Source organism: Lacerta agilis, chromosome 17 (genome assembly GCF_009819535.1).
Source record: "Lacerta agilis isolate rLacAgi1 chromosome 17, rLacAgi1.pri, whole genome shotgun sequence".
NCBI classification, from domain to species: Eukaryota; Metazoa; Chordata; class Lepidosauria; order Squamata; family Lacertidae; genus Lacerta; species Lacerta agilis.
Window position 1 is genome coordinate 26,420,276 of NC_046328.1, and position 23,046 is coordinate 26,443,321.

At 48.3% G+C, this 23,046-nt stretch overlaps 1 protein-coding gene across 2 annotated transcripts; it reads right to left on the reverse strand.

Moving 5' to 3' along the window:
• Window positions 1-1,118: 1,118 nt before the first annotated feature.
• Window positions 1,119-17,967, reverse strand: LOC117038926 (solute carrier family 22 member 6-A-like). 2 transcript variants are annotated; one of them, XM_033135913.1, is made up of 10 exons: window positions 17,219-17,964; window positions 14,002-14,105; window positions 13,502-13,656; window positions 11,187-11,355; window positions 10,800-10,923; window positions 6,914-7,029; window positions 5,361-5,575; window positions 3,876-3,984; window positions 2,433-2,636; window positions 1,119-1,288 (listed from the first exon to the last, which is right to left on the reverse strand). In XM_033135913.1, the coding sequence occupies exons 1-10, from the start codon at window positions 17,633-17,635 to the stop codon at window positions 1,192-1,194; spliced, it is 1,710 nt and encodes a 569-aa protein (XP_032991804.1). In that variant the 5' UTR covers window positions 17,636-17,964; the 3' UTR covers window positions 1,119-1,191. The 2 variants fall into 2 exon arrangements, with proteins under 2 accessions (XP_032991804.1, XP_032991805.1); XM_033135914.1 differs by lacking the exon at window positions 1,119-1,288 and having other exon boundaries at window positions 2,481-2,656; window positions 17,219-17,967.
• Between the last annotated feature and the right edge of the window lie 5,079 nt (window positions 17,968-23,046).

A 23,046-nucleotide genomic window follows, 5' to 3' on the forward strand; every position in this document is an offset into this window, starting at 1 on the left:
GGCTGCCCAGTTAAACTGAGTGCCCTTTTAATCTCTGAACAGGTTTCCTTTGGTTCTGCTGATTAATTGACACAAATTTACAGCTCTGGAAATTAGGGCCCTGCCTCTACACCACAAGCTTCAATCCCTTGTGTTCCCCTTTCAACCTTGCAGGTTTGTTGAGACACGTTAGATTTTTCTGTTCACCGACCTTGACCACCTTTGCAGGACTATTTGAACTCCCTGCCTTCATAGTGGGGCTAGGATAAGGTTACCAGACGTCCCTGTTTCCTGGAGACAGTCCCCGGATTTACAAATCAGTCCCCATACAAAAGCCATTGCAGTTGAAAAGTGTCCCCGGATTCATTGAAAAAAAAATCTGGTAACCTTAGGCTAGCAACTTGCTGCTTTTCTGCTTAAAACGAAAGCCAAGAACCCATGGGCGTCTTTGAACCCACCACTAAAAAGGCTCTGCTCACCTGTCTTGCTCAGCCATGCACAACTTGTACTATAGAGCGGTCATTCAGTACCTTGCAGATAGTAAATACCTGTCTAATGTCAATGATGGCAGGGGAGATATGCTTTCTGAGCGTGCACAGAAAAAATGCATTGGAAAAAGGAGGAATTTGAGAAGGAAGTGCTGAAAAGGTTTTCAGCAAATCCAAGAAAACTTATTCTAGTTTAATTTAAAAAAAACACAAGATGAAAAAAGGCATGTTCTTTGTAATTTTGCAAAATATACTCGACATGAAAGCCACTCCCTGATGTTAATTTTTTTATTTAGCTTCCCAGTTTTCAAATGACTGAATATTTTTACAGATTTTTTTCCCCCCTGAGCACTTGGGGTGAAAATAAAGTAATTTAAAACAACCGTTGTTGAGACGTTTCATTCCGAATCTGCTGGGCAGAGCCAGAGAGAGGGTGATGACAGGCGGGTGTCCTGCCCCCCCAAACATAAATGCTGGTTATGCCTATGCAAGAACATCTGGAATTTTGCACCCCAAATGCTGGTTTCTGCATGGTTTTGCCACAAGCAAAAAAGCTTGACCTGATCTTCTCCCTGTGCCCAGAGAGAGATGTGCTGCAATTGATTTCTTAGTTTTATTTGGTCCATTCATGTCAATTTCTGACACTCCCTCTTCCCTTCCTCCAGAGGATGCTCAAGGCATGGCGATTCCCAGCAGATGGTCAGCGGCTTCGTCTGCCCCCATCTTAGCACAGTCCAGGTTCCTGGGGAATCTCCTGGCCCACCTTCTGCAGCAAAACCTGCTCATGGTCCTTGGTAGGGAGATGTTGCTCCGGCATCTGCCTGTTGGGGGATAAAAAAGCAAGTCATTGTCAGAACATCTCAAGGCAGCTGCAGACTGCAGGGGCCATAGATTTGGACCAGGATCTCCTGCTCCTCCCCACCCCCTCCCTTTAAACTCAATTTTATTTTTGTTTTACTTTGCTTACATGGCAGCCTTAATTTGCATCACTCCACATAAATGAGCAAATGTGAATTTTCCGCAAAGTTGTGTCAAATGGCTCTGCATCCAGAATCAAATGGGCCATTTTGGCCCCTTTTGATGTCACTTCCAGGTATGTGGCGATGAGTGCTGTTATGGTCACTCATGCCTTGACTGTGTATAAATGGGGAGTTGCATTTCTTAGTGCAGAAAGTATTGATCTGATGTGTGGAGATCTTCCCAATTCTGATTTAATACAAGAGGATTCTAGAAGCTACTAGAAGCTTCTGTGCGTGAGAGAAACAAGGAGAAGGGTCATGATTGTTTGGGTTATACCTTCTGGGAAGCTGGTTTGAACTGGTTCTCTTATCTCTTTCAATTAAGATCATGCTGACTATAAATATAGGCCAGAAGGAGCCTGGGTGTTACTTTCTCTTTCAATCTCTCTTCCTTCCTTCTGGTGTGGTGTTCTTTACATAGTATGCTTACAAGTTTCAATCTTGTAATACGTTTTTGTAAGTGCTGAGTTTCTTATGGACAGTGCCAATCCTGAATGTACTGGATTAGTGATCATTATACTCATTTGCCTTCAGCAGCAGTAAAGCTCTGCTGGATGAAATACAATTGCCTCTGGTCTATTTTTTTGGAAACACTGCAACGTGTGAAGGTTTTCCTCCACACGTATGACAGCCCGTGCATGGCATGGTTTATTCCCTTCTGTAAGCCACTTGGAGGCGTATAAAGAAATTTCTTTGTAACAAAATTCAAATGTATTAGGAAATGTCCACTTTGGAATAAAGTATATATTTAGAAATGCATAAAATTTTGTGAGGAAACAGGCTCAAAAACATGCATTTATAAATGCAAATTGTGCTTTTTTGTTTTTGTTTTAAATGGTGCAGAAATGCAAAGATGGGATGCACTGTGGACTCGTGAATGGAGACTTGCAAAAGCTTCTTGACCCCCTGGCTGTGCCTTTCCAGGAGGCCACAAACAGGAACTCACCCACTCTCAACTTCTTCGATGGTATCCGAGAGCGGCCTGTTGCGTGTCTCTGGCAGGAAGAAAGCGGCAATCCCAGACAGAATTGGGGCTGTCCCGTATATGAGAGGTGGGAGGTATGGAAAATATTCCCCGGTCATTTTTACCATCGGCGCCACTATGCCCCCCACACGAGCCAGGGTGCTTCCTAGCCCCATCCCGGTCTGTCTGCAAGTGTAGAAAACAACCTTTAAAGGAGAAACCATAAAATGGTAAAAAACAAAAGGTTGGTTTCTCTTGGTTCTTTAAACAAGTAAACAAACCAGAACAAAGGGAACCAAGATCTGGGTGTCTCTATTTGGGGGGGGGGATATTTTTGTAGGACTTGCTTATTCAGAGAAGCTGCTTTGGGGGCTGAGCCACAATTTGCTTGGCACTGCTTCTTTGTGCTGAATGTCTGAACTGGCACCAATGAGCATTAAAGGCTGCAATTTAGCAGCAGAACATCTGCTTTGTATGCAGAAGGTCTCAGGTTCAGGGCTAGGAGAGAGAGAGACACCCCTGCCTGAAACCCTAGAGAGATATTTCTGGTCAGCATAAGGCAATACTGAGCTAGCTGGACCAATAGGGGGGCACAGGCGTAGCATGGGGGGGCACAGGGGTGGTTGCCCCACGCGCAAAATTGTTAGGGGCACAAAATGTCAACACCCGGTGCTGCCTCAGTACAGCTGCACGCTTTCGTTGCTGGCCTCTGTTGAAAATGGCTTCTCCATGTGAACCAGGAAGTGACCTCTCCAGACAATGGAGTGACTCTTCTTTTCTTATCTTGGCAGTTGTGATCTGGGTGACGTGGATGCTGTTGGGCAGTTGCATGCGCAAGCATACTTAGTCTGTTTCCCTCCCTTACATTCACCCCTTTGGCGTGGCCCTGATCGCTGGCAACCCACGCTACGCCACTGCCAATAAGTTGTGCCATTTTGGGGGGTGGGTGAAGCTTAATTTTTGCAAATTTCTTCAGTGAGGGGCCTTAGAAATATGTTTTTGGGTGTGAAGAAGTCAAATCTGCTATGATTTTTGTGGCTGGGTGACTCATTGTAAGACAGCCTCCTGTGCTCTTAAGTTATATGAGACAGCATTAAGTGAATGTTTGTGGTCGTTGATAGCTCCGATCTCTCTTTCTCACATGCAAATAGGCACTTTGCTCATGTGGCATCCAAGAAACAAGCATATTCTTAGTGAGCTTTGCTACTGCCCAGGCAATTATTTCTGTGACACACTGGGAATGGCTTTGTGCTGCTATGACAGGAGCCTGGATTCAGCACGGAAGCTGCATGTTCGGATGATAAAAGGGATATCATACTCTAGCGATAAGAAGCCCACTGGCTCCGATTTTTCTCAATTTTTGCCAGTCGTGTTCCATATACCGGTAATCTAAAGGGGAGGTGACAGTCAGAGGTGGAGACGTACCTGATCACGGTTGGGTAGAGCTCGCCTGTGTAGAGATAGAGGCAATTAAAGGATGAAGCCAAGCACCCTTTTCCAAGCACTGCCAGGGACGTCCTCAAGGTGTATAGATCTTGTGCGATCGGGGAAAGGTGGAAAAGAGAGTCAGGGGGTTATGGTGAGTTTTCTATTCCTTACACCTTGATGGTTATTTTATTTTTCCTAGCTACCAACAAGTCCAGGGAACTGCGGGAGGATCTTCAGCCAAATCACAGAAAGCAGGGTGGCTAGATAGTCACAAACAGGGGACGTTTACAATGTCATAGCCTCTAAACCAGGGGTCAGCAAACTTTTTCAGCAGGGGGCCAGTCCACTGTCGCTCAGACCTTGTGGGGGGGGGGCGGACTATATTTTGGAGGTGGGGGGAATGAACGAATTCCTATGCCCCACAAATAACCCAGAAATGCATTTTAAATAAAAGGACACATTCTACTCATGTAAATAAACGCTGGTTCCTGGTCCGTCCGCGGGCCGGATTTAGAAGGCGATTGGGCCAGATCCGGCCCCCGGGCCTTAGTTTTCCTACCCATGCTCTAAACATTTGTTGCGGGAAGGAGAACAACAGAAAACGTAATTTATACTTCTTCCTGTCACTACACACTCTTTTTCCTACCTGCAATGTGGGAAGACATTTCTTTGCTGTGCTCCAGACAGCAATCTCCATTTTGAACTGGACTATTTATATTTTTAACATTTAAGGCAGGCACCCCCAAACTCGGCCCTCCAGATGTTTTGGGGCTACAATTCCCATCATCCCTGACCACTGGTCCTGTTAGCTAGGGATGATGGGAATTGTAGCCCCAAAACACCTGGAGGGCCGAGTTTGGGGGTGCCTGGTTTAAGGATTATGGCCTGCCTGTTTTTCATCATGGTATTTGCTGAATCCTGGCAAGACTTTGATGTGAGTAAACCTTGCATTTTAAGTAGAAGAAGAAGAAGAAGAAGAGGAGTTTGGATTTGATATCCCGCTTTTCACTGCCCGAAGGAGTCTCAAAGTGGCTAACATTCTCCTTTCCCTTCCTCCCCCACAACAAACACTCTGTGAGCTGAGTGGGGCGGAGAGACTTCAGAGAAGTGTGACTAGCCCAAGGTCACCCAGCAGCTGCATGTGGAGGAGTGGAGACGCGAACCCGGTTCCCCAGATTACAAGTCTACCACTCTTAACCACTACACCACACTGGTGTATTCCAGAAAGCTCTCCCATCCAATTGCTCCCATCAAGGAAGCATCTACTAGAGCCATTCTGATGCATTAACCAACAAGCACCCCTAACAAAGGAAAGCTATCCGGTGACTGTAGCAATATAAAAGAAGAGAGAGGATTTACCAACTACAGTAAGTGCCATCAGCCGCCAAACCACCTCAGGAGACTGATTTTCAGAGCAAGAGGTGGCTATGCATGGTGCCAAGCAGCGATGACGTTCACCACTTCTGCTTGACGTCAGCTTACCTTGGGGCACAAATAGATTGGCCAGGATGGCTAAGCCAGCCATGATGACGGAAGAGGCCTGTGTGGTTCTCCGCCCGATGTAGCTCATCCCGATGGCGGCACCCAGTTTGGCTGGGATGTCGATGCAGCCAAACGCCACCTGGATCAGGTAGATGCTGAAGCCAAAGTTCTGGAGGTCCATGACGAGGCCGTAGTAAGCGAAACTAGTGGCAAACCTGGAAACCGGGTGTTAAAAGGAGATGGCACAGAAAGAAAGGCAAGGGATGTGCAGGTTCTGGTTGTGGTGGGTATCAGTGTCAGAAATAATGGCTTTTGGAGCCGAGAGCTGTGTGGATTTCGCTTGTTACCAATTTGACAGAATGCAACAAGATTCCAGCGGGACATAATATTGTGTCACTCACACTGTTGATCACTCCATAGCTCTAAGATACAACCGGCCCTGGAAAAGATGCTACAAAAACACCAAATGCAGTGGTTACCTTGGTTGTCAAACTTAATCCATTCCAGGAGTCCGTTTGACTCCCGAAACGGTTCAAAAACCAATGGCTTCCGATTGGCTGCAGGAGCTTCCTGCACTCAGTTGGAAGCAGTGGAAGCCGCGTCAGACATTTGGCTTCCGAAGAACATTCGCAAACTGGAACACTCACTCACGGGTTTGCGCCGTTCAGGAGCCAAAACATCTGAGTGTCAAGGCATTTGACAACCAAAGTACGGCTGTACCTTATTTCTAGACTCTTCTTTTTTATATATGTGGCACAAATATATAATCTGATTTGGGGATAAACTTGTCTTCTAAATGTCCACAGGATCAGAGTGTTGGCTAATTAACTCTATGAGCCATAATATTTAATCCATTAAATTTACATAATTTTTCATAGGACTAAAGCAACTGTTCTGGAGTGGGGTGGGGGCATAGCTGTCAACTTTTTCCTTTTTAAAAAAAGGGAAATTCCCTTATTCCGAATAGGATTCCTCGCAAGAAAAGGGGAAAGTTCACAGCTATGGGTGGGGGCGATCATTTGTTTTGATTTTAGACAATGTACACTTTAGTCACAGTGGATATGAAACTGGAGAGAAAGCTTTGATATATAATGCAGTAGAAAAAAAGGGGTTGAACAAAAACATTCTGGAGGTGGGGGTGGGAAGTCAATACATGAAACAATGTAACTATTTAATTTGAAATCAGGTTTTTTTTTGGGGGGGGGAAACTGGAAATTCAAAGAAAAAAATTATATTGGGGGAAAAAGAAACTGGAGAAAGTGTATGACAGCCATAGGTTTGTAAGCAGTTAGGTTAAAAATAATGTTAATAATAATAATAATAATAATAATAATAATAATCTGCTCCCCATCTAATCAGGAACATCTTTCACTCATCCAAATGTTTTAGCAGCACCTAAAATATTGCAGTCCTATAATTTAGTAATTAGAACTCAACCTCTTGATAATTTTAGTGTTGCATTTTAAAAAGAAACTGAAAACCAAGTTTCTAGCCCTGGTGAGAGTATTTGAATTTTAGGAGCGGGGGGATGAAAAGTAACGATCAAAGCGTACCAGACACTAGAAATACAACAGGAGATCCGGCGCACGGTGGGTGTACGAACTAAGCTGACGGCTGTGTAGGATGATCGTGCCAGAGACAATTCTTTCTGCATGCTAGATTTTAAGACCTGCAGGAAGAACAGGAGAACACATGGTTGATCTTATTCGTCACTGATGCAGAAGCTTTCCTGGACTGCCCCAATCTAAGGAAAGAATGAATCATAGAATCATAGAGTTGGAAGAGACCACAAGGGCCATCCAGTCCAACCCCCTGCCAAGCAGGAAACACCATCAAAGCATTCCCGACAGATGGCTGTCAAGCCTCCGCTTAAAGACCTCCAAAGAAGGAGACTCCACCACACTCCTTGGCAGAAAATTCCACTGTCGAACAGCTCTTACTGTCAGGAAGTTCTTCCTAATGTTTAATGTTTAATGTTCCTAATGAAGGCAAAGGTTGGCAGAGGCACTGGTAGCAGAGCCTAAAGGACCTCAGGAAGTCTGCCACTGGTCTTGAGTGACTTGTCAACCTTCACGAGTCCTATCTCTTGAGTTTCTGAAGAGTCACCAAACCTGCTTGGGATTGTCCGTATGTCACACAGTGCACTACTCCCTAAGAAGCGGCACGTAACCACCGAACACTAGGAGTACAGGGAATGATTCCCGTTTGCAAAGATGGATAACGTTGGGTTCACAGTTTTTAAAAATATGTGCACTCCAGTAAATACACATGTACTCAGCTGAAAAGGAGAGAAAGATAGAGTTTAGGACATGCCCGGAAATCCTGTGCTGGAGGCATTTAAGTAGAATGTTGGATAGCATAGCCCAGGGGTGGCTAACTCCCAAGAGACTGCGATCTACTGACAGAGTTAAAAACTGGAAGTGATCTACACCCTTTTGGGGGGCTCAAAGTTGTTGAGCTTCTTTTAGGAAGAAGGAAGGCCCCTGTTTTTTGGGGGGGGTTCGGGTCACAGTTGTTGAGTTTTTTTCAGGGAGGCGGTAAAATATTGAGGTTTTTTTTTAGGGGGGTCAGAGTTGTTCAGCTTCTTTGGGGGGACCCAATGATCTACCAGTGATCTACCGCAGACGTCCAGTGATCTACCGGTAGATCACGATCTACCTGTTGGACATGCCTGGCATAGCCTATCTGTTAGGGTTGTTGCAAAGCTTGGAGGTGGGGGGGCAGGAATGGGTGGACCACTTTGAGCAGTGGGCCAAGCTGTGCACCCACTTGTCACCTGGCATCATATGACATCAGGTTCCCACCTTGAACTGCAAAGGAACCAGGAATGCTCCTTCCTTTTAAAATTGGCACCTTTCCCTGTTGAATCTAAGCTGCAGCTTCAAAGGGATGCTTCTTTGCATTTGAAACTGTTGCTTTTCCCGTCCTGTGCGTGACAGCATGCGGTGTCAGGTGATGGATGGGTGAGTTTGTAAGCTCAGTGGCAGATGCCCTGCATGCAAAATGCCCCAGGTTCCTTCCCTGGCATTTCCAGGAAGGATTGTGAGAGACCTCGTCTCTGAAACCCTGGAGAGAGGCTGCCAGTAAGTGTTGACAATATTGGCCTAGCTCAGGGGTCTGCAACCTTTAAGACAAAAAGAGCCACTTGGACCCGTTTCTGAAGAGAAAAAAAAACTGGGAGCCGCAAAACCATTGCGGCCCACAAAAATATAAACACCCAGAAGCTCATAGCACAATTTAGACAGGTAATGAAGAGCAGGTAATGAAGGCAAAATGGCAAAATGGCAAAATATCACGAAACGCTCCCCCCCCCCAGCCAAACAACAAGCACTGTATTAAAGGAACCGTCCAAACGCCTGACGCTGCAGGGGCAAATCTAGAAGGGGAAATCCAACCCCCCAGAAAACTTCCGCCCCATGAACAGCACAAAAACCTCTTTCCCCCTTCTCTCATTGCACACACTTTGTAAACCAAGAAAATCTTTTTTTTTTAAAAAAAACAATTTGGGAATCCAGTTGCGGTGAGGTAATAGCCCAGCTATTAAAGAACAATGTAGCTAATTCCAAGGCAACTGAATAACAAAGAGGTCAGCGATTAAGCTACAGTGCCTGGGGGGGAAAAGTCAAAGGGCAATTCTAAAATGCAGCAGGGTGACTTTTAAAACACGAAGTTTTTTACCCACCAAAAATGGTGACCTCCAATATGTCCCCAAACCACTGCCCAACACGGATGCAAGTACAGGCTCCAAGCACTATAAACACACAGAAGCTCATAGCACAATTTAGACAGGTAGTGAAGAGCAGTTAATGAAGGCAAAATGGCAAAATATCACGAAACGCTCCCCCCCCAGCCAAACAACAAGCACTGTATTAAAGGAACCGTCCAAACGCCTGACGCTGCAGGGGCAAATCTAGAAGGGGAAATCCAACCCCCCAGAATACTTCCGCCCCATGAACAGCACAAATGCAACCCTAAAAGTTTAGCAAACCTATGCAAAAGCACACAGCATGCACACTGCCCCAATCACTATTGGCCAGCAGAGGGGCTGGGCAAGGCAGCTGAGAGGGGCTGAAGCAGGGGGCTGATCACGTCCCCCCTGCAGGTGCGGGAAAACATTCCTTCAGAATGGATAAAACCCTTCTTTCAGTCCATGGGACTCCCGCTTCTAGGGGGGGCCGCTGCCCCCTCCTGCCCCCCCCCGTCGGTACGCCCATGCTCGGGCCCCTTTCGCCACGCTGCTTAAGGGAAGTCTCCTGCGTGCCCCCGAAACAGAGCCCTGGACCGGTCGTCCCCTGAGCTTTTTCCCGCGCCCATCTCATCCCATTGGGCCGCCCTTAGCTGAACAGCCGGGCTTCCTTTTCCTTCCCAGACTGCCACGTGTCCTGGAGCCGGGCCCTTCCACTTTTTTAAAAGAGGGCTTCCCCCTCGCCCGCCGCCCGTCGCCCCTGGCCCAGCCCGCAGCTGCCTCCTTACCTCGTTGAGTCGTCACGCCTCGTCGAATCGCAGCAGCCAGCAGCTCCACCAGCAGCAGCCAAACACAAGCGCCGGGACAGGCGCCAAGGAGGGAAGCTGCTGCGGTCTGCTGCTGCGCCTGCGCTGGCACAAAACGAGGCACGCATGAGCAGCACAGCCGCCAGCAAGGTAGAGAAGTGGGTGGGCGCAGGTGGGCCAGCAGCGTGGCGCAGCGCCCCCTACATTTCGGCGCTAAACGCACCGGCCCTGCCCGGAGCCGTGGCAAAGGTGCAAAAGAGCCGCATGCGGCTCCAGAGCCGCGGGTTGCAGACCCCCGGCCTAGCTGGACCACTGAGCATTTTCTATTGTTTGTTTAATTTCTTTCTGGTTCTAACTTGCTTTTATTTGTTGTATTTCATTTTGTCAGGTCACTTTGAGACTCTATCTATTGTATAAAGTGACAGATAAATGTAATATATAAATAATGCTGATACTAATGTTGGCAAGGAAGTGTTTTCATACGGTGTCTGTCCATCCCCCCCTCAATATGTTAATACAGTTGTACCTTGAAAGTCAAATGGAATCTGTTCCAGAAGCCCGTTCGACTTCCAAAATGTTTAGAAACCAAAGCGTGGCTTCTGATTGGCTGCAGGAAGCTCCTGCAGCCAATCGGAAGCCACGGAAGCCCTGTCGGACATTCAGCTTCCAAAAGAACGTTCGAAAACCGGAACACTCACTTCCAGGTTTCAATCGTTCAGGAGCCGATTAGTTCTGGAGCCAAGACGTTTGAGATCCAAGGTACGACTGTACTGTGTTTCTCCTAAAGGTGCCCTCCAAATTGAGTCACATTGGGATATTTCAAAATTCAAGGTTCACATTAAAAAACAACTACAAATCCAGCCAACGTAACAGACACAGGTTCACAGAATGTGCGCACTCCTTGCTTGTGAATTTGGTTGCATCAACAACCTCAATTCGTCTTTGTACCTCTGTGCTGAGTTTCTCTCCCTCTTCCATTTTCCTGTTGATCTGTGCTACCCTCTTAAGAACTTTCACAGCCTGTTCCAGTCGGTTCGAGAGTATTAACCACCGTGCGGATTCTGCAAACCACCTAGGCAGGGTTTAAAAAAAAAAGTCACATCTCAAACTGTTGGGGACAGTAAGGACCAGCACCCCTGGGCAACTTCTGGTTTATGGGTCAGCCAGCCCTGCTTGTAGCAAGACTGACGTGTGAATGAGCCATTTGGCCAAATGCTCACATGACACCAGTTCATGGCAAAAGTCACAGGAGCTGTTGGGTGAGACCCTGGCTGCTCTGTAGGGTTTAATCTTTTAATTAAGGGTGTTTTCTGCAAAGGGATGATGTGTGCTCACCAGGAGTAGACAAAGAAGGCGAGAAAGGGCACTGAAACAGCGAACTGGAGCCAGCGCCAGTCTGGGAGGGCGTAGGCCAGTCCAGGAAGGATGATTTGCCCGGCGGTTGCAGAATATCCCACCACAGTCCCAGCAATCGTGCGCACTTTGGTTGGTACCCACTCGAGGACTAAAGGAAACACAGAGAGAGCGAGAGCAGAAGATAGAGATGCAGCCAATCAATCATTATATGGCAACAGGGGCTGCATCTACACAGCTATAAAAAAACGCTCCGAAAATGATCTGGAAAGAAACGGTTTACAGCTCACATAATGGAAAAATTCATTCAGTTCTAATTTCAGCTCTACGTCGCCCTCTGGTGTCACAGTGTAACAACACACACATATATATTCCACTGGGACCCATACATCTTAGTACTGTCTACACTGACTGGCAGAGTTTGCCCAGGGTTTCAGAGAGGGAGCCTTTCCCACCTCTGTCTGGAGATGCCATTGGTGAATGAACCTGGGGCCTTCTGCAGAGATGCTCTGCCACGGAGCTATGGTTCTTTTCATAAAAATAAAGTAAGATTCTAGTCTTTGTGTTTCTGGATAAAGGGCTGATCTATCTGATAGGAATCATAGAATTATATGATTATTCTTTGCAGAAGTGCATGTTTATTAAAGTAGGGGTGCAGCAAGGGTTGCCAACTCTCTTCCTGCCCTCTGCTCCCCTGCTTTTAACAGTGACTGGTTCTGCAGATATTACAAAGCCGAGAATGCTATTTTTTCTTCATCCCATAGAAAACCTCCTCTGCTCCCTTCTGCACATTGTCAAGCTGCTGTTAAGGAGCAGAAGAGCAGGCCAGGTTGTGTGTTTTTCCGGTCAGTTGGCAAATCTAGCACAGGGCAGATCAAATGAGATATTGTTTTGCATTAATTATTCCCATATGACCAAACAAGCCTGTCCCCCCACAATCCGTCTCCAATGTTTCCACATCATGTGACCCACCCACCCTTTGCGCCTCTCCTCTCTGCGTGTGATAAAGCAAATGAGAGGCAGGTATGCCAAACCAGGGGGATAAATATTTGTACAGCTCAGCAACATGCTGAGGGCAAAACACAGCTAATGGAGTCAGGAATGCAAGAAAATGCAAACACGAAAACACTCTTCCACACGCCACCATGCAAAAGCAAGCTCTCCCCTGTGGCTCCCGCAGCTGCTTGGCAGGCAGAAATCCAGCAGGTCTAGCTTCAGCCACTGCTCCATTTCCACACTGGAGTAAAAGCTGCACCCGTTACATAGTGACCTGTATTACAGGTGTTAAAAGCACCAGCCTACAAGTCTGTGGGCGGAAATGTTTGGAATTACAGAGCGAGGGGTAGTGTGATTCAGTGGGTAGAGACAACCATGAGGCTCAATGGGTGAGCCTGATTCAGTCTCCTCTCTCTGTAACCTATCTCCCCAGATTTTTGTGGGGGTGGGGGAAACAGGGAGAAGGATCTTCACATTTAGGCTTAGGGCAGAAATGGAACAATGTTGGGGGGGGGAGTTTCCAGGATAGTCATAGTTGAAATTCTTTGACAACTTTTCAAATGGTTGATTCTCTTACAAGAGAGCCAGCAGTGGTTAGGCAAGTGTAGAAATAGGACCAGGGAGTTCTGGGTTCAAATCCCCACTTGCCACTGAAGCTCACCAGTTTGTCACCATCTCTTCGACTTGCCTCCTTTACAGGGTTGTTGTGAGGATAAAATGGTGAAAGCCATGTATACCAATAGGGGGAAGGCTCAGAATTGTGGAACCAACTTTGTTCATTGTTTAGCTACAGCCCCAAGCAAAGTAATATCTCAGTCCGGCAGAATAAAGGAACAGGGTCTGTTTTTGAACGCAGGCTAAGCCCAGAACCAAGCTTCCAAGTCGTTTTACATAAAAATCCGCTCCTGGTTTTCCTCCAAGTATACTCTTTCAGCAAACTGATTTTGGAGAAAAACACTTGCTCCTCTTTGTTAGAACTGCTGGGAATCAGAACTGCTGGTCGACCCACTGCAAACCACATAGAGGCCTATTAATCGATCCCAATCTATCTTCTGCCCACCCCCTGAAGCACCTCAGAGGAAAGACGGGGTGAATCTAAATGGTAGATACTCCAGGGTTTTGATGCTTCTTTTACAACAGGGGGTAGGGGCAGAGCTGAGGGAGAGAAAAAGCTAAGGTGATGGACACCAAAGCTCTATTTCTCATTGGTGTCTGAATCAAGTGAAGCCATTGGCCCAGTGACTGGATTTTAGTGGTGGGATGGGTGAGGGCCTCACCGGACTGGGCCTTGCAACTCTTACCTAAGGACATGCAGTTCAGGATAATCCCAGAGTACGACATGCCAACCAGGAAGCGGAAGACGCAGTAGGCTGTGAGATTCGGGGAGAAAGCTGTGCACAGTCCCGCAACGGCCATCTGCAGGTAGGACCAGCTTAAAACTGGTTTGCGCCCAAATCTGCAACACAGGACACTGCGTGGATATATTGCCATTGCTACTGTACCAACAATCTGAATATTAACAGCAGGACTGGCCCCCAGATTCTTTTTTGGGGGGGGGGGACAGAGTCTAGCAAGGTGCCTCACAAGCTGCAGGTTTCCCTGGTGCTAGCAACTAATTTGGGAAACGGCCTGCCAGTTCGATTTCCCACAATGCCCCTTTGCGGGAACAGTGCTGCTGAGGCCAACGTTTTGTCAAGCCTAACTGAGATGGCAGTTCATGTCTTCATCTGTTCCCCCACCCTCCACCTGAGCTGTTTCACCCACCCCTGAGCAGATATATTGAACAACCATAGATACCCACCTGTCAGCTAAGCTCCCAAACAGGAGAGCACCCACCAGGACTCCCCCCATGTAAATGGACTGTGCCATCTGTCTCCGGGTCCGCAGGTTACACACCAGATCCCACTGCATGGATGGAATGGAAGAGGGTTAAAATGAAGGCAAAGCGACCCTTTGGCACAAAAAGAGGAATCGCAACCCACCTGTGTCAGTCGGTTAACATCCCACCACTGGGGGAGGTGTGGTTCAGTGTGCCACCCCCTAGAGGAGAAGCTGGGTGGTGGGAGGTCTAAAGCAGGCCGGGGGGATCTGATGCCATCCATGATATTGTTGGACTCCCAACTCCCATCAGCCCCAGCCAGCATGGTCAATGGCCAGGGATTATGGGAACTGTAGTCCAGCAATACCTAGAGCAGTGTTCCCCAACCTTGGCCTCCAGATGTTTTTGGACTACAACTCCCATCATCCCTAGCTGGCAAGACCAGTGGTCAGGATGATGGGAATTGTAGTCTGAAAACAGCTGGAGGCCCAAGGTTGGGAAACACTGACCTAGAGGGCCTGACAAGCTTCCCACACTTGATCTAAGCTACTACACAACTTTTAGAAGACATCCGAATGCAGCCCTTTATCCGGAGGTTTTTAAATGTTTGATATGTTTTTATGTGTTGGAAGCCAACCAGAGTGTGGAGGCATGCCTCAGCACACACACCGCTTGCCCATCTGGATGCGGTCTGTGTGAGCGCAAAAGATTATTGTCAAATGGAGAGCTAGCCGTGACAGCGCCAATCATCTGGTGGGGCAGGTGGGACTGATGCTGAGCCCCGCCCGCCCCCAGCAACTGATCAGACCTCATAGCACTGAGATTCCGTTTGACAGGAGAGAGCCCCACACAGTGTTGTGTGCTTGCAGGAGTCTGCTGTAGTTGATAATCTCTGGGTCTACAGCAGGGGGTGCCAACTTGGCACCTGTGGGCACTACAGCACCTCTGAGGTCTTCCCTCTGGAGAAGCCCCCCCGCTCCGCCTCTGCGGCGATGAGGTGGTGAGGGTAGCTATCCATTTCTCTGTTGAAAAGCACAGAGAGCTAAAGGAGGAAGTTGAAAGAGTGACGCTCTTTCTCACTTCCTCTTTCAGCTCTATGCGTTTTTCAAAGCTCCGGTCAATTCTGCTGGATGGGACTTTTGCCCAGATCCTTTGGAAAAACGAAGTAGGCAGGTGCTGATTCAGTGGAGGGGCGGGGGGAAGCAGTGATGAGAGCAACCGATGCCTGTGGCACTTGCTCAAAAATCCAAATGTGCCCAAAGGCCTAAAAAGGTTGTCAACCTCTGGCCTCCCATGCTTCCCTTTCCCCAGTTGAATTTTCTACATGCTGTTACTTGATATCATATCCCTTTCCTCTTACTTGTTGAATTAAGCTGTGAGAAAAATGGTGAACTGAAGCACAGGGTTGGTGCTGCTGCTTTAGAACATTTTACCTTTTTGCCACATTAACCTTTTTTTATATATAAAAAGAATTACTACAGTACATGAAAAACAGGCAGATAGCATGCACAGAAAACATCAGTGTGCATCAAATCAGCTGAAACATTAATCTTCCTACGCTGTGGCAGTCGATGTGGCTGTTCCTGGCACCATGGAAGCAAGTGTCCTGCGGAAAGAGAGCAGTAATATACCTCTGACCTAGTAATCTACTTCCAACGCTGGACAGCCAAAGTGCCTATGGAAAGTCCACATGCCAAACATGCAGGCAATAGCCCTCTTCCGCTGTTATTCCCGGGCTTCTGGTGATCAGAGGTAGACTGCTACCGACTGTGGCAGTTTCACTTTGCCCTTGTAGTTAGCAACTGATGGTGGAATTCTCTTGCACAGCTACCTCTCGCCAGCATTGGCAAAAGTATATTACATTATTTTACAAGATTTCTAATTTAGGGGGATGGCAGGATTTTAGTAGCCAAGCAAAATAAGATATAAAGCATGATGGTGATTGTATTTGCTGCCTATACCAAATATCCCCCATCCCTTTTTAAAAGCAGCCTAGCCTTCAGCCTTCCAATCTTAAGTACAGTTCTCCATATTTCCATTCCAGGTCGCAATTTTTTTAAAAGAATAGTCCTCCTGAATATTCATCAGCAATTTTGTGCGAATTTCTCCCAATATTAATGATTCACGTATACAAACCTTTCTGTGAAATTTTGCTTAATATACACATGTTCCCTAATATAACACATTTTTATACACAATCTTCCTACAAGTATGTATAATTTTATATGCAACTTACTCCAGTACAGTGGTACTTCGCAAGACGAATGCCTCGCTAGACGAAAAACTCGCTAGACGAAAGGCATTCGCTAACGAAAGGGTGGCTCAAAAGACGAATTTCCCTATGGGCACGAATCGCAAGATGAAAAATTTTCGCGTTTTTTTCCCCCTCGCCAAACCGCGCTTCCCCCGTCCGTGCTTCGCAAGACGAAATTTTCGCTAGGTGACAACACTTGCGGAACGAATTGATTTCGTCTTGTGAGGCACCACTGTATATATGTATTCGTGTGCAGGCTGCATGTCTGGAGAACGTCACTGTAAAATTCAGAGAAGTGCGCCTTTCAAAGGATGGCGGCTGTCGTTCAGTTTGCACATTGCTTTGGGACGTGCGAAGTAGGCAGACTCACTTATAAATACGAACAGAATTGGCTTTCTCTCCCGTGCCTAAACTGGGGCCCCTGATTAGGAGCCTGTGGGGGCCAGTTGCTCCTCCAAGCCCTTGCCACGCCCTGTCTGCTTGGGCCCAGGCTGATGAGGACCGGGCAAGAGAGAAGAGAGGTGTGTTCTGAGGTTTGGCACACTCCCCCCAAAAAGCCACTAGCCACTTTCAGCGCCCAAATTTTCCTTGCCAGCGCAACGGGCTAGGAGACGGTTAAACTTCTCCCTGCCACGGATCCTAATAATTAGCAGTTAGTTCTAGCGGGAGAAAAAACCTGCCCATTAAATGCAAAGACACATTCAACGCCATGTCAGCTTTAGCCCTCGGTTGTCTCCAATTGGCAGAGACTGAGCTGGGGGGGGGGGCTGTGGCCCTCAGGACTACAATCCCCCATCAGTTCCAGACATCATTGGGCTGCAGGAGGACGTGGTGCGAGTCATTTCTTAAACGCTTGCCTTGAAAGGCTACCACCCGCTGCGAAACATCACTGCACGTGGAACCCATGTGGAATGCCGTGGCAGCCTGGCCACCACCCCACCTCACCTCCATGATGATAGTGTTGACGAAAACGCTGTTGTCGTAGATCCACCCATCGTGGCACGGCTCGGTGTCCATCTGTGTCACATTGTGGCTGTCGTCGGCGCTGGAATTGAGGAGATGCCAGCGGGGGGTAACAAACCGGCGACACTTCTCCGGTTTCCCAGCCACGTCTTTGGGGATGTAGATCCACAGGAGGTCCTCCTCCGTCCCTGGCTTTTGAGTAGTTCTGTTTGCATGGCCAGGGTTGGTGGCGTTGCCGGTCAGCCGGATCCGGCAGTGGTGGTCCGGGATGGCCGCGGAGAAGTTCTGCAGCAGGTTGTGGCTGGCGACCAGCAAGACGGGAGTCACCAGCAAGGCCACCTGCAGGACCTGGAAGCGGCCCATGCCCCCGATCTTCTCAAGTAGGTCGGCAAACGCCATGGTGGAAGAGGGAGGAATGTTTGGAAGGGGACGACCGAGTGGCTGGGCTCAGGAGCGATCTTTTTGTGGCCGGGATCTCCGGAACGCATGCCAGCCCCAGGCAAACCCTTCCCACCCTCGCTGGAAAGAAGTTTCCTCTCGCTAATTCAGGGTCAGGATCTTTCTCAAGGCAAAGCTGTGACGCCCCCCATCTTGGCCGCAGCTGAAAACATCGCAGGCCGGCCTGGCGGGGGAAATAAAAAACACATTTTCAAGCAACCTGTTTTGTGAACTCAAGTCATCCCGGCAAGACTGTTCCCCACACAGGCTGTAAACTGCATGGGGTGTTTATGAGTCCCCTTTTCAGTGTGTGTTTGTGTGTGTGTGTGCCATAGCCTTGAGGGGGGAACCAATGGGGCTAAGTTTCAGAAAAGGGGGGTTGTTCTCTTCTCCATGGGATTATGCAAGCCCTAATCACTTTACTTGGGTCAAAGTTCTAATGAGGCTTTGAAGGATTAGTCCAAAAAGGATAGGAAGGAGGAGAAAATGCAGGCATTCAGTAAATGTGGGGCAGGGTGTTGCATGGAACAAGTATTAGGTTTTTTTTGGGTGGGGGGGGAGGCGTGTGGAGAAAGGAAAGAGGGGGAGCTGGCTGTGTTCTCTTGGCTACAGGAAGCATCGTTTTTTGTTCCTTGTTCCGTGCTCATAATCTTAAAAAGCGGACCGCTGGAAATCGCCTGCCCTGGAATGACAAAGGCAGGAGATGGCACAGCACTGGAAAGAATGATTGTTCTCATCAGGAAGTGGGAAGTGCCTCTGTGGTAGAGCATCTCTGTTGGAGCAGGCAGAAGGTCCGGAGTTCGATCCCCAGCGTCTCTGGGTAGCACTGAGTGAGATTCCCTGTCTAAAAACCCGGAGGGCTGCTGCCAGTCAGTATGGACAATAGTGAGCTGCATGGACCATTGGCTCTGACTCAGCAGAAGGACATTTCCTATAATGTATTCCCCTATCAGGCTCTGGTTGGTGTGTGTGTGTGCGTGTGTGCAAGCTTTCGAGCTACACAGGGCGCTTTATTATTTTGCCCCTTCCTGCCTGGGAAAGTGCTGTGTGAGGCTGAAAAGCTGCCAAGAGGCGACCCAGGTGAGGCAGCTGCCTGCACCAGTGTCACAAAGGGCCCACGTGGGGAACAGCGCCAAAATCTTCGCGCGTGTGACTCAGTGAAATAAAGAGGAGCTGCACAAATAAGGGAAGTTCATTAGCATGTGAGGCCTTCAAATTTTGTGTGGCCTTATCAATTTAAGGTGTGTGTGTGTGTGTGTGTGTAGAAACCAGCCAGAAACTAGCCCAGGGGGTAATGTAGCCCCCAGACTAAAAATGCTTCTGCAACCTTGATTTAATCCCTATCTTTTTATTTGCTGGCTGAAGGCACTGTACAAAGAACAGTGTTGTGATTATTAACTATCTGTCTGCTTTTTTGAAGGGAGGGGGCGGGAAAGGTTTCTAGCTTTCGTGGCTGAGATGCTAATGTGTGAAAAATGTGACTGCAGTGTTCTTGACAGACGCAACCCAAAGCAGCCAAATGGTGTGGTAAAATTACGCAGCAGGGCAGTGTGCTTCATAATTTCTGCCTTCAGGGAAGCACCAGCCGCACTGACTTCACCCCAAGTGTTGAAGCGTGGTGTTCCACTGTGTGTGGCAAAGGATTCTGGGACGTGTTCCGGGGTGTGCACTCCACTCCGGGGTGTGTGAGAGCCAGTGTGGTGTAGTGGTTAAGAGCGGTAGACTCGTAATCTGGGGAACCGGGTTCGTGTCTCCACTCCTCCACATGCAGCTGCTGGGTGACCTTGGGCTAGTCACACTTCTCTGAAGTCTCTCAGCCCCACTCACCTCACAGAGTGTTTGTTGTGGGGGAGGAAGGGAAAGGAGAATGTTAGCCGCTTTGAGACTCCTTCGGGTAGTGAAAAGCGGGATATCAAATCCAAACTCTTCTTCTTCTTCTACTCAAAGGGTACCGTGCCCAGGCCGGTTGAAGCTTCCTGTTGACTCAAGTGAGTGAAGAACAAATTCCCCCAGTACTTTTAATGCTGCCTTGCAATGTGTGCTGCAGGGCAAGATCGCCCCGTCCAATGAACCTTGTTCACCATTTCCAATCATCGTCTAGAGCAGGGCCAGCGGTGGAGCACCTGGGGCAAGCTGTCTGAGCACCTGGGGCAGCGCGCATGCTCTGCACCCAGGGGTGGGGGCCAGCCACCCGTGGGGGTGGGGCAAGCTGGGGCAGGACTCTCTGCGGGGCCTCCGAGGTGTCTGCCTGCCTCCTCCCACTCACCCGCCCTACATCTGAGGGGGAAGCGGTGGGCAGACAGTTTGGGGCAGCAGGGAGCCTGCAGGCACCCAAACCACCGCGTCACTCCCAGGAGAGATGCAGGCCCCGCGGTAAGTGCTGCCCAGCATTTTGTCACCTCCCTCGGTGGTGACACCTGGGGCGGACTGCCCCCACCACATCCCCTTCCTCCACCCCTGAGCAGGGCTGTGGGCCCTCAAAGCTAGAGGTTAAATGTGGCCCCCAGGAGTTCTCTGCCCAGCCCTTGGGACTCCTCCCAGGCCACACCCTCTCACTGACCCTCCTTCAGGGCTTTTGCTTGCCAGGATGTGTCCTTCAAGTCTGACCATGCGTCTGCTTGCCTAGATGGGGAAAGGAGAGGCATGTGCACAACCTTCTGGTTTCTGCCTGGTTGGGAAGTTGCCCATTGTAACATTATCTTTGCCTCCCTCATACGCCTGCCGTGATTATAAAAAGGAACACCCCCTATTTATTTCACCTCAAGCTCCTTGGAGGAGAGTTAAATCATAGAGGAATCATAGAATTGTGGTGTTGGAGGGGACCACCATGGTTCGTCTAGTCTGCCCCCCTGCAATGCAGGAATCTTTTGCCCAGTGTGGGGCTCGAACTCACGACCCTGAGATTAAGAGTCTCAAGCTCTGCTGACTGAGAAATCCCTCAGGATGTGGGCCGAGTAGGAAAGTTTGTCAATCTTTTAATCCATATTTTTAAGCCATCTTGCCGGGTGCAGGGGATGCCTCTCCTTTTTGAGAATTTCTTAACATTTTTGGAGAACTGGGTCCTGTTTTTTGTTGTTGTCACTGTCTTCACTCACCATTGCCCTCACTTGCTCTCAGTGATGTCATTATCAAGTCAGATTTGACAGGCTGCACAGAGTTGCGATGCCATTCTAAGCTAGGGTTGCCGTTATTTCAAAAAGTGTAAATACGGACACAAAAGTTGTTGAAGCCGTCACGAGGAGCTCCGTGCGCCCCTTTCCCCACGCCCCTCCTTCCCTCTTCTCCAGCCCTTCACGCCCCCCGCTGAAGCCTCTCTCCGAAGATTTCTGCCAAATGTGTCCGGAGAAACAGAGGAGGCGATTGTTAGGCTGGAACCGGGAGCTGCCTCCATGGCTGACCAAACCTCAGCTGCATTATGGGAAGAAGAAGCCCCACGAGGAAGCTGAGGCCGCAGTAGGGTGAGAGTAGTGGCAGGTGGGAAGATGGCGTGTGCGCTAAGGTTTACTTTTTGAGCTATTTTTATGGGAAATTGGCAAAAACGACACTGCCGATATGGGCTGCCATATGTCCCGGATTTTCCCGGACATTTTCTTGCCGATTTCCACCTGGACACTCCTTCTGACTGCAGCATTCCAGGCATGTCTGGGAAATTCCAGACGTATGGCAATCCTGTCTAAGCAGTACACAAGGAAGAAGAGGGCCTTGATGGAGGGTGAGGTGCTTCAGTTGGAGCTGGCAGTGGAGGCTGGTCCATTGGGGCAAATGGGGCACTGCTCTGAGCCTGCCCTCCACCAGCCTCCACCTGCCTGCCTTTTTTACAAAAGAGGTGGCCGTCTTGCAGAGCTCAGAAGGCAGGTGGTGGAGGAAGATGGGGACGAGGAGTGGAAGGATTCCAGTTCTCCCAGGTTCTCATTCTTAAATCCAGTTCCCCACATTTTGAAGCGATTTGAAATTTATTGATTCCCCATGAAAATTCACCAGCATTTTTAGTACGAATTTCTCCTAATAAACACATTTTCATATGCAGTTTTGGCGAACGTACACATTTTTGCAAGCAATTTCCCCATATGCAATGCATTTTTAATGTCTTTTTAAATAAAAAAAATACAAATTTCTTTTTAATGCATGCTTTCCCTTAAAATGTGCATTAAAAAAATGGTTGGAAAACTGTAACCCGAAATTGGGAAAAGTGTGAATTTTGAAGGATAGCTCTGTTTCGGTTCGCACGTGGTTTCAGAAAAGGGCAAGTTGGATAGGTTTGGCTTTGAATGCATACTGAATTGAATTCTTCCTCCGCCCCTAATGGGGCAGAAACAAGAGCTCCTTAGCTCTGCCTGCCATTGGCTGTGGCTCCAGCTGTTGTTGACTCTGGCTCCGCCTACTTGGCCCTCCTGGCTTTCTGCCCCACCAGCCCCAATGGACACCAGCCACCACTGGGAGCAGGCACGGGGAACCAACGGCACTCCACAAGACTGTGAATGTGTTTGTATAGTTCAAGTATTTCCTGGCAGAAATGAGCACCCTGCTGAAAGTCCTTGTTTGAACCCAAAGTAAAAACTGGACACTATTCCACGCTAACCTGACAATAATTGAGAGCTGGCGCTCTGTGTGCTGCTGCATTTCTTTGATGGCTTCCAAATAAGTTCTGTTGTTTTGCTGAGCCTCACCTCCCAATAAAATCCACATGATAAGGCAGGGATGGTGAACGGCCCACTGGATCTGGCCACGGCTGGTTTTTCTCTCTGGCCTTTTGGCTCCCCTCTTTCCCTTGCTCCTCCTCTCCTGCTGGCTTCCTCTGCCCAAGTAGGGAGAGCTCATTGCTTTGAAAGTGTTGATCTGATGGCACCTGCAACCTCCACTTGCATCTTAATTTGAACCAACCTCATCTGCACATTCTGAAACAATATGCAACCCAAAACAGAGGGTACCTCCCCTTCTCCAAAATGCATATAACTAGGAAAATCATGTCTTAAAATGCATGTATTTGTGTCCCTAGTATAACATCAACAGTGCGTTCTATTAGGGGATATTGCATTAGGACTGGGGAGAAATTAGATCCAGCTCTCACCTGAAGCTGAATCTATCAAATCTGTACTGTCTGAAACAAAGTGTGAACCAAAACACAGCTGTCTGTTAAAATTCACGCTCATACGAATTTCACCTTGCAGTTTTCCAAGTAAACAATGGTAAAAAAGAAGCGTATATAGAACTGACAGCTCTTTCCATCTTTATTTAGGAGTGCACTAAAAAAAATAAATAAATGCTGGTGAATTTGCAGGAGGACTTAAAAAAACATCAACACGCCAAAATGTTGTAGACATGCCAGGAACTGAACTGGTAACTGGAAAAACGAGAGTTGGTGGGTCCCTGCA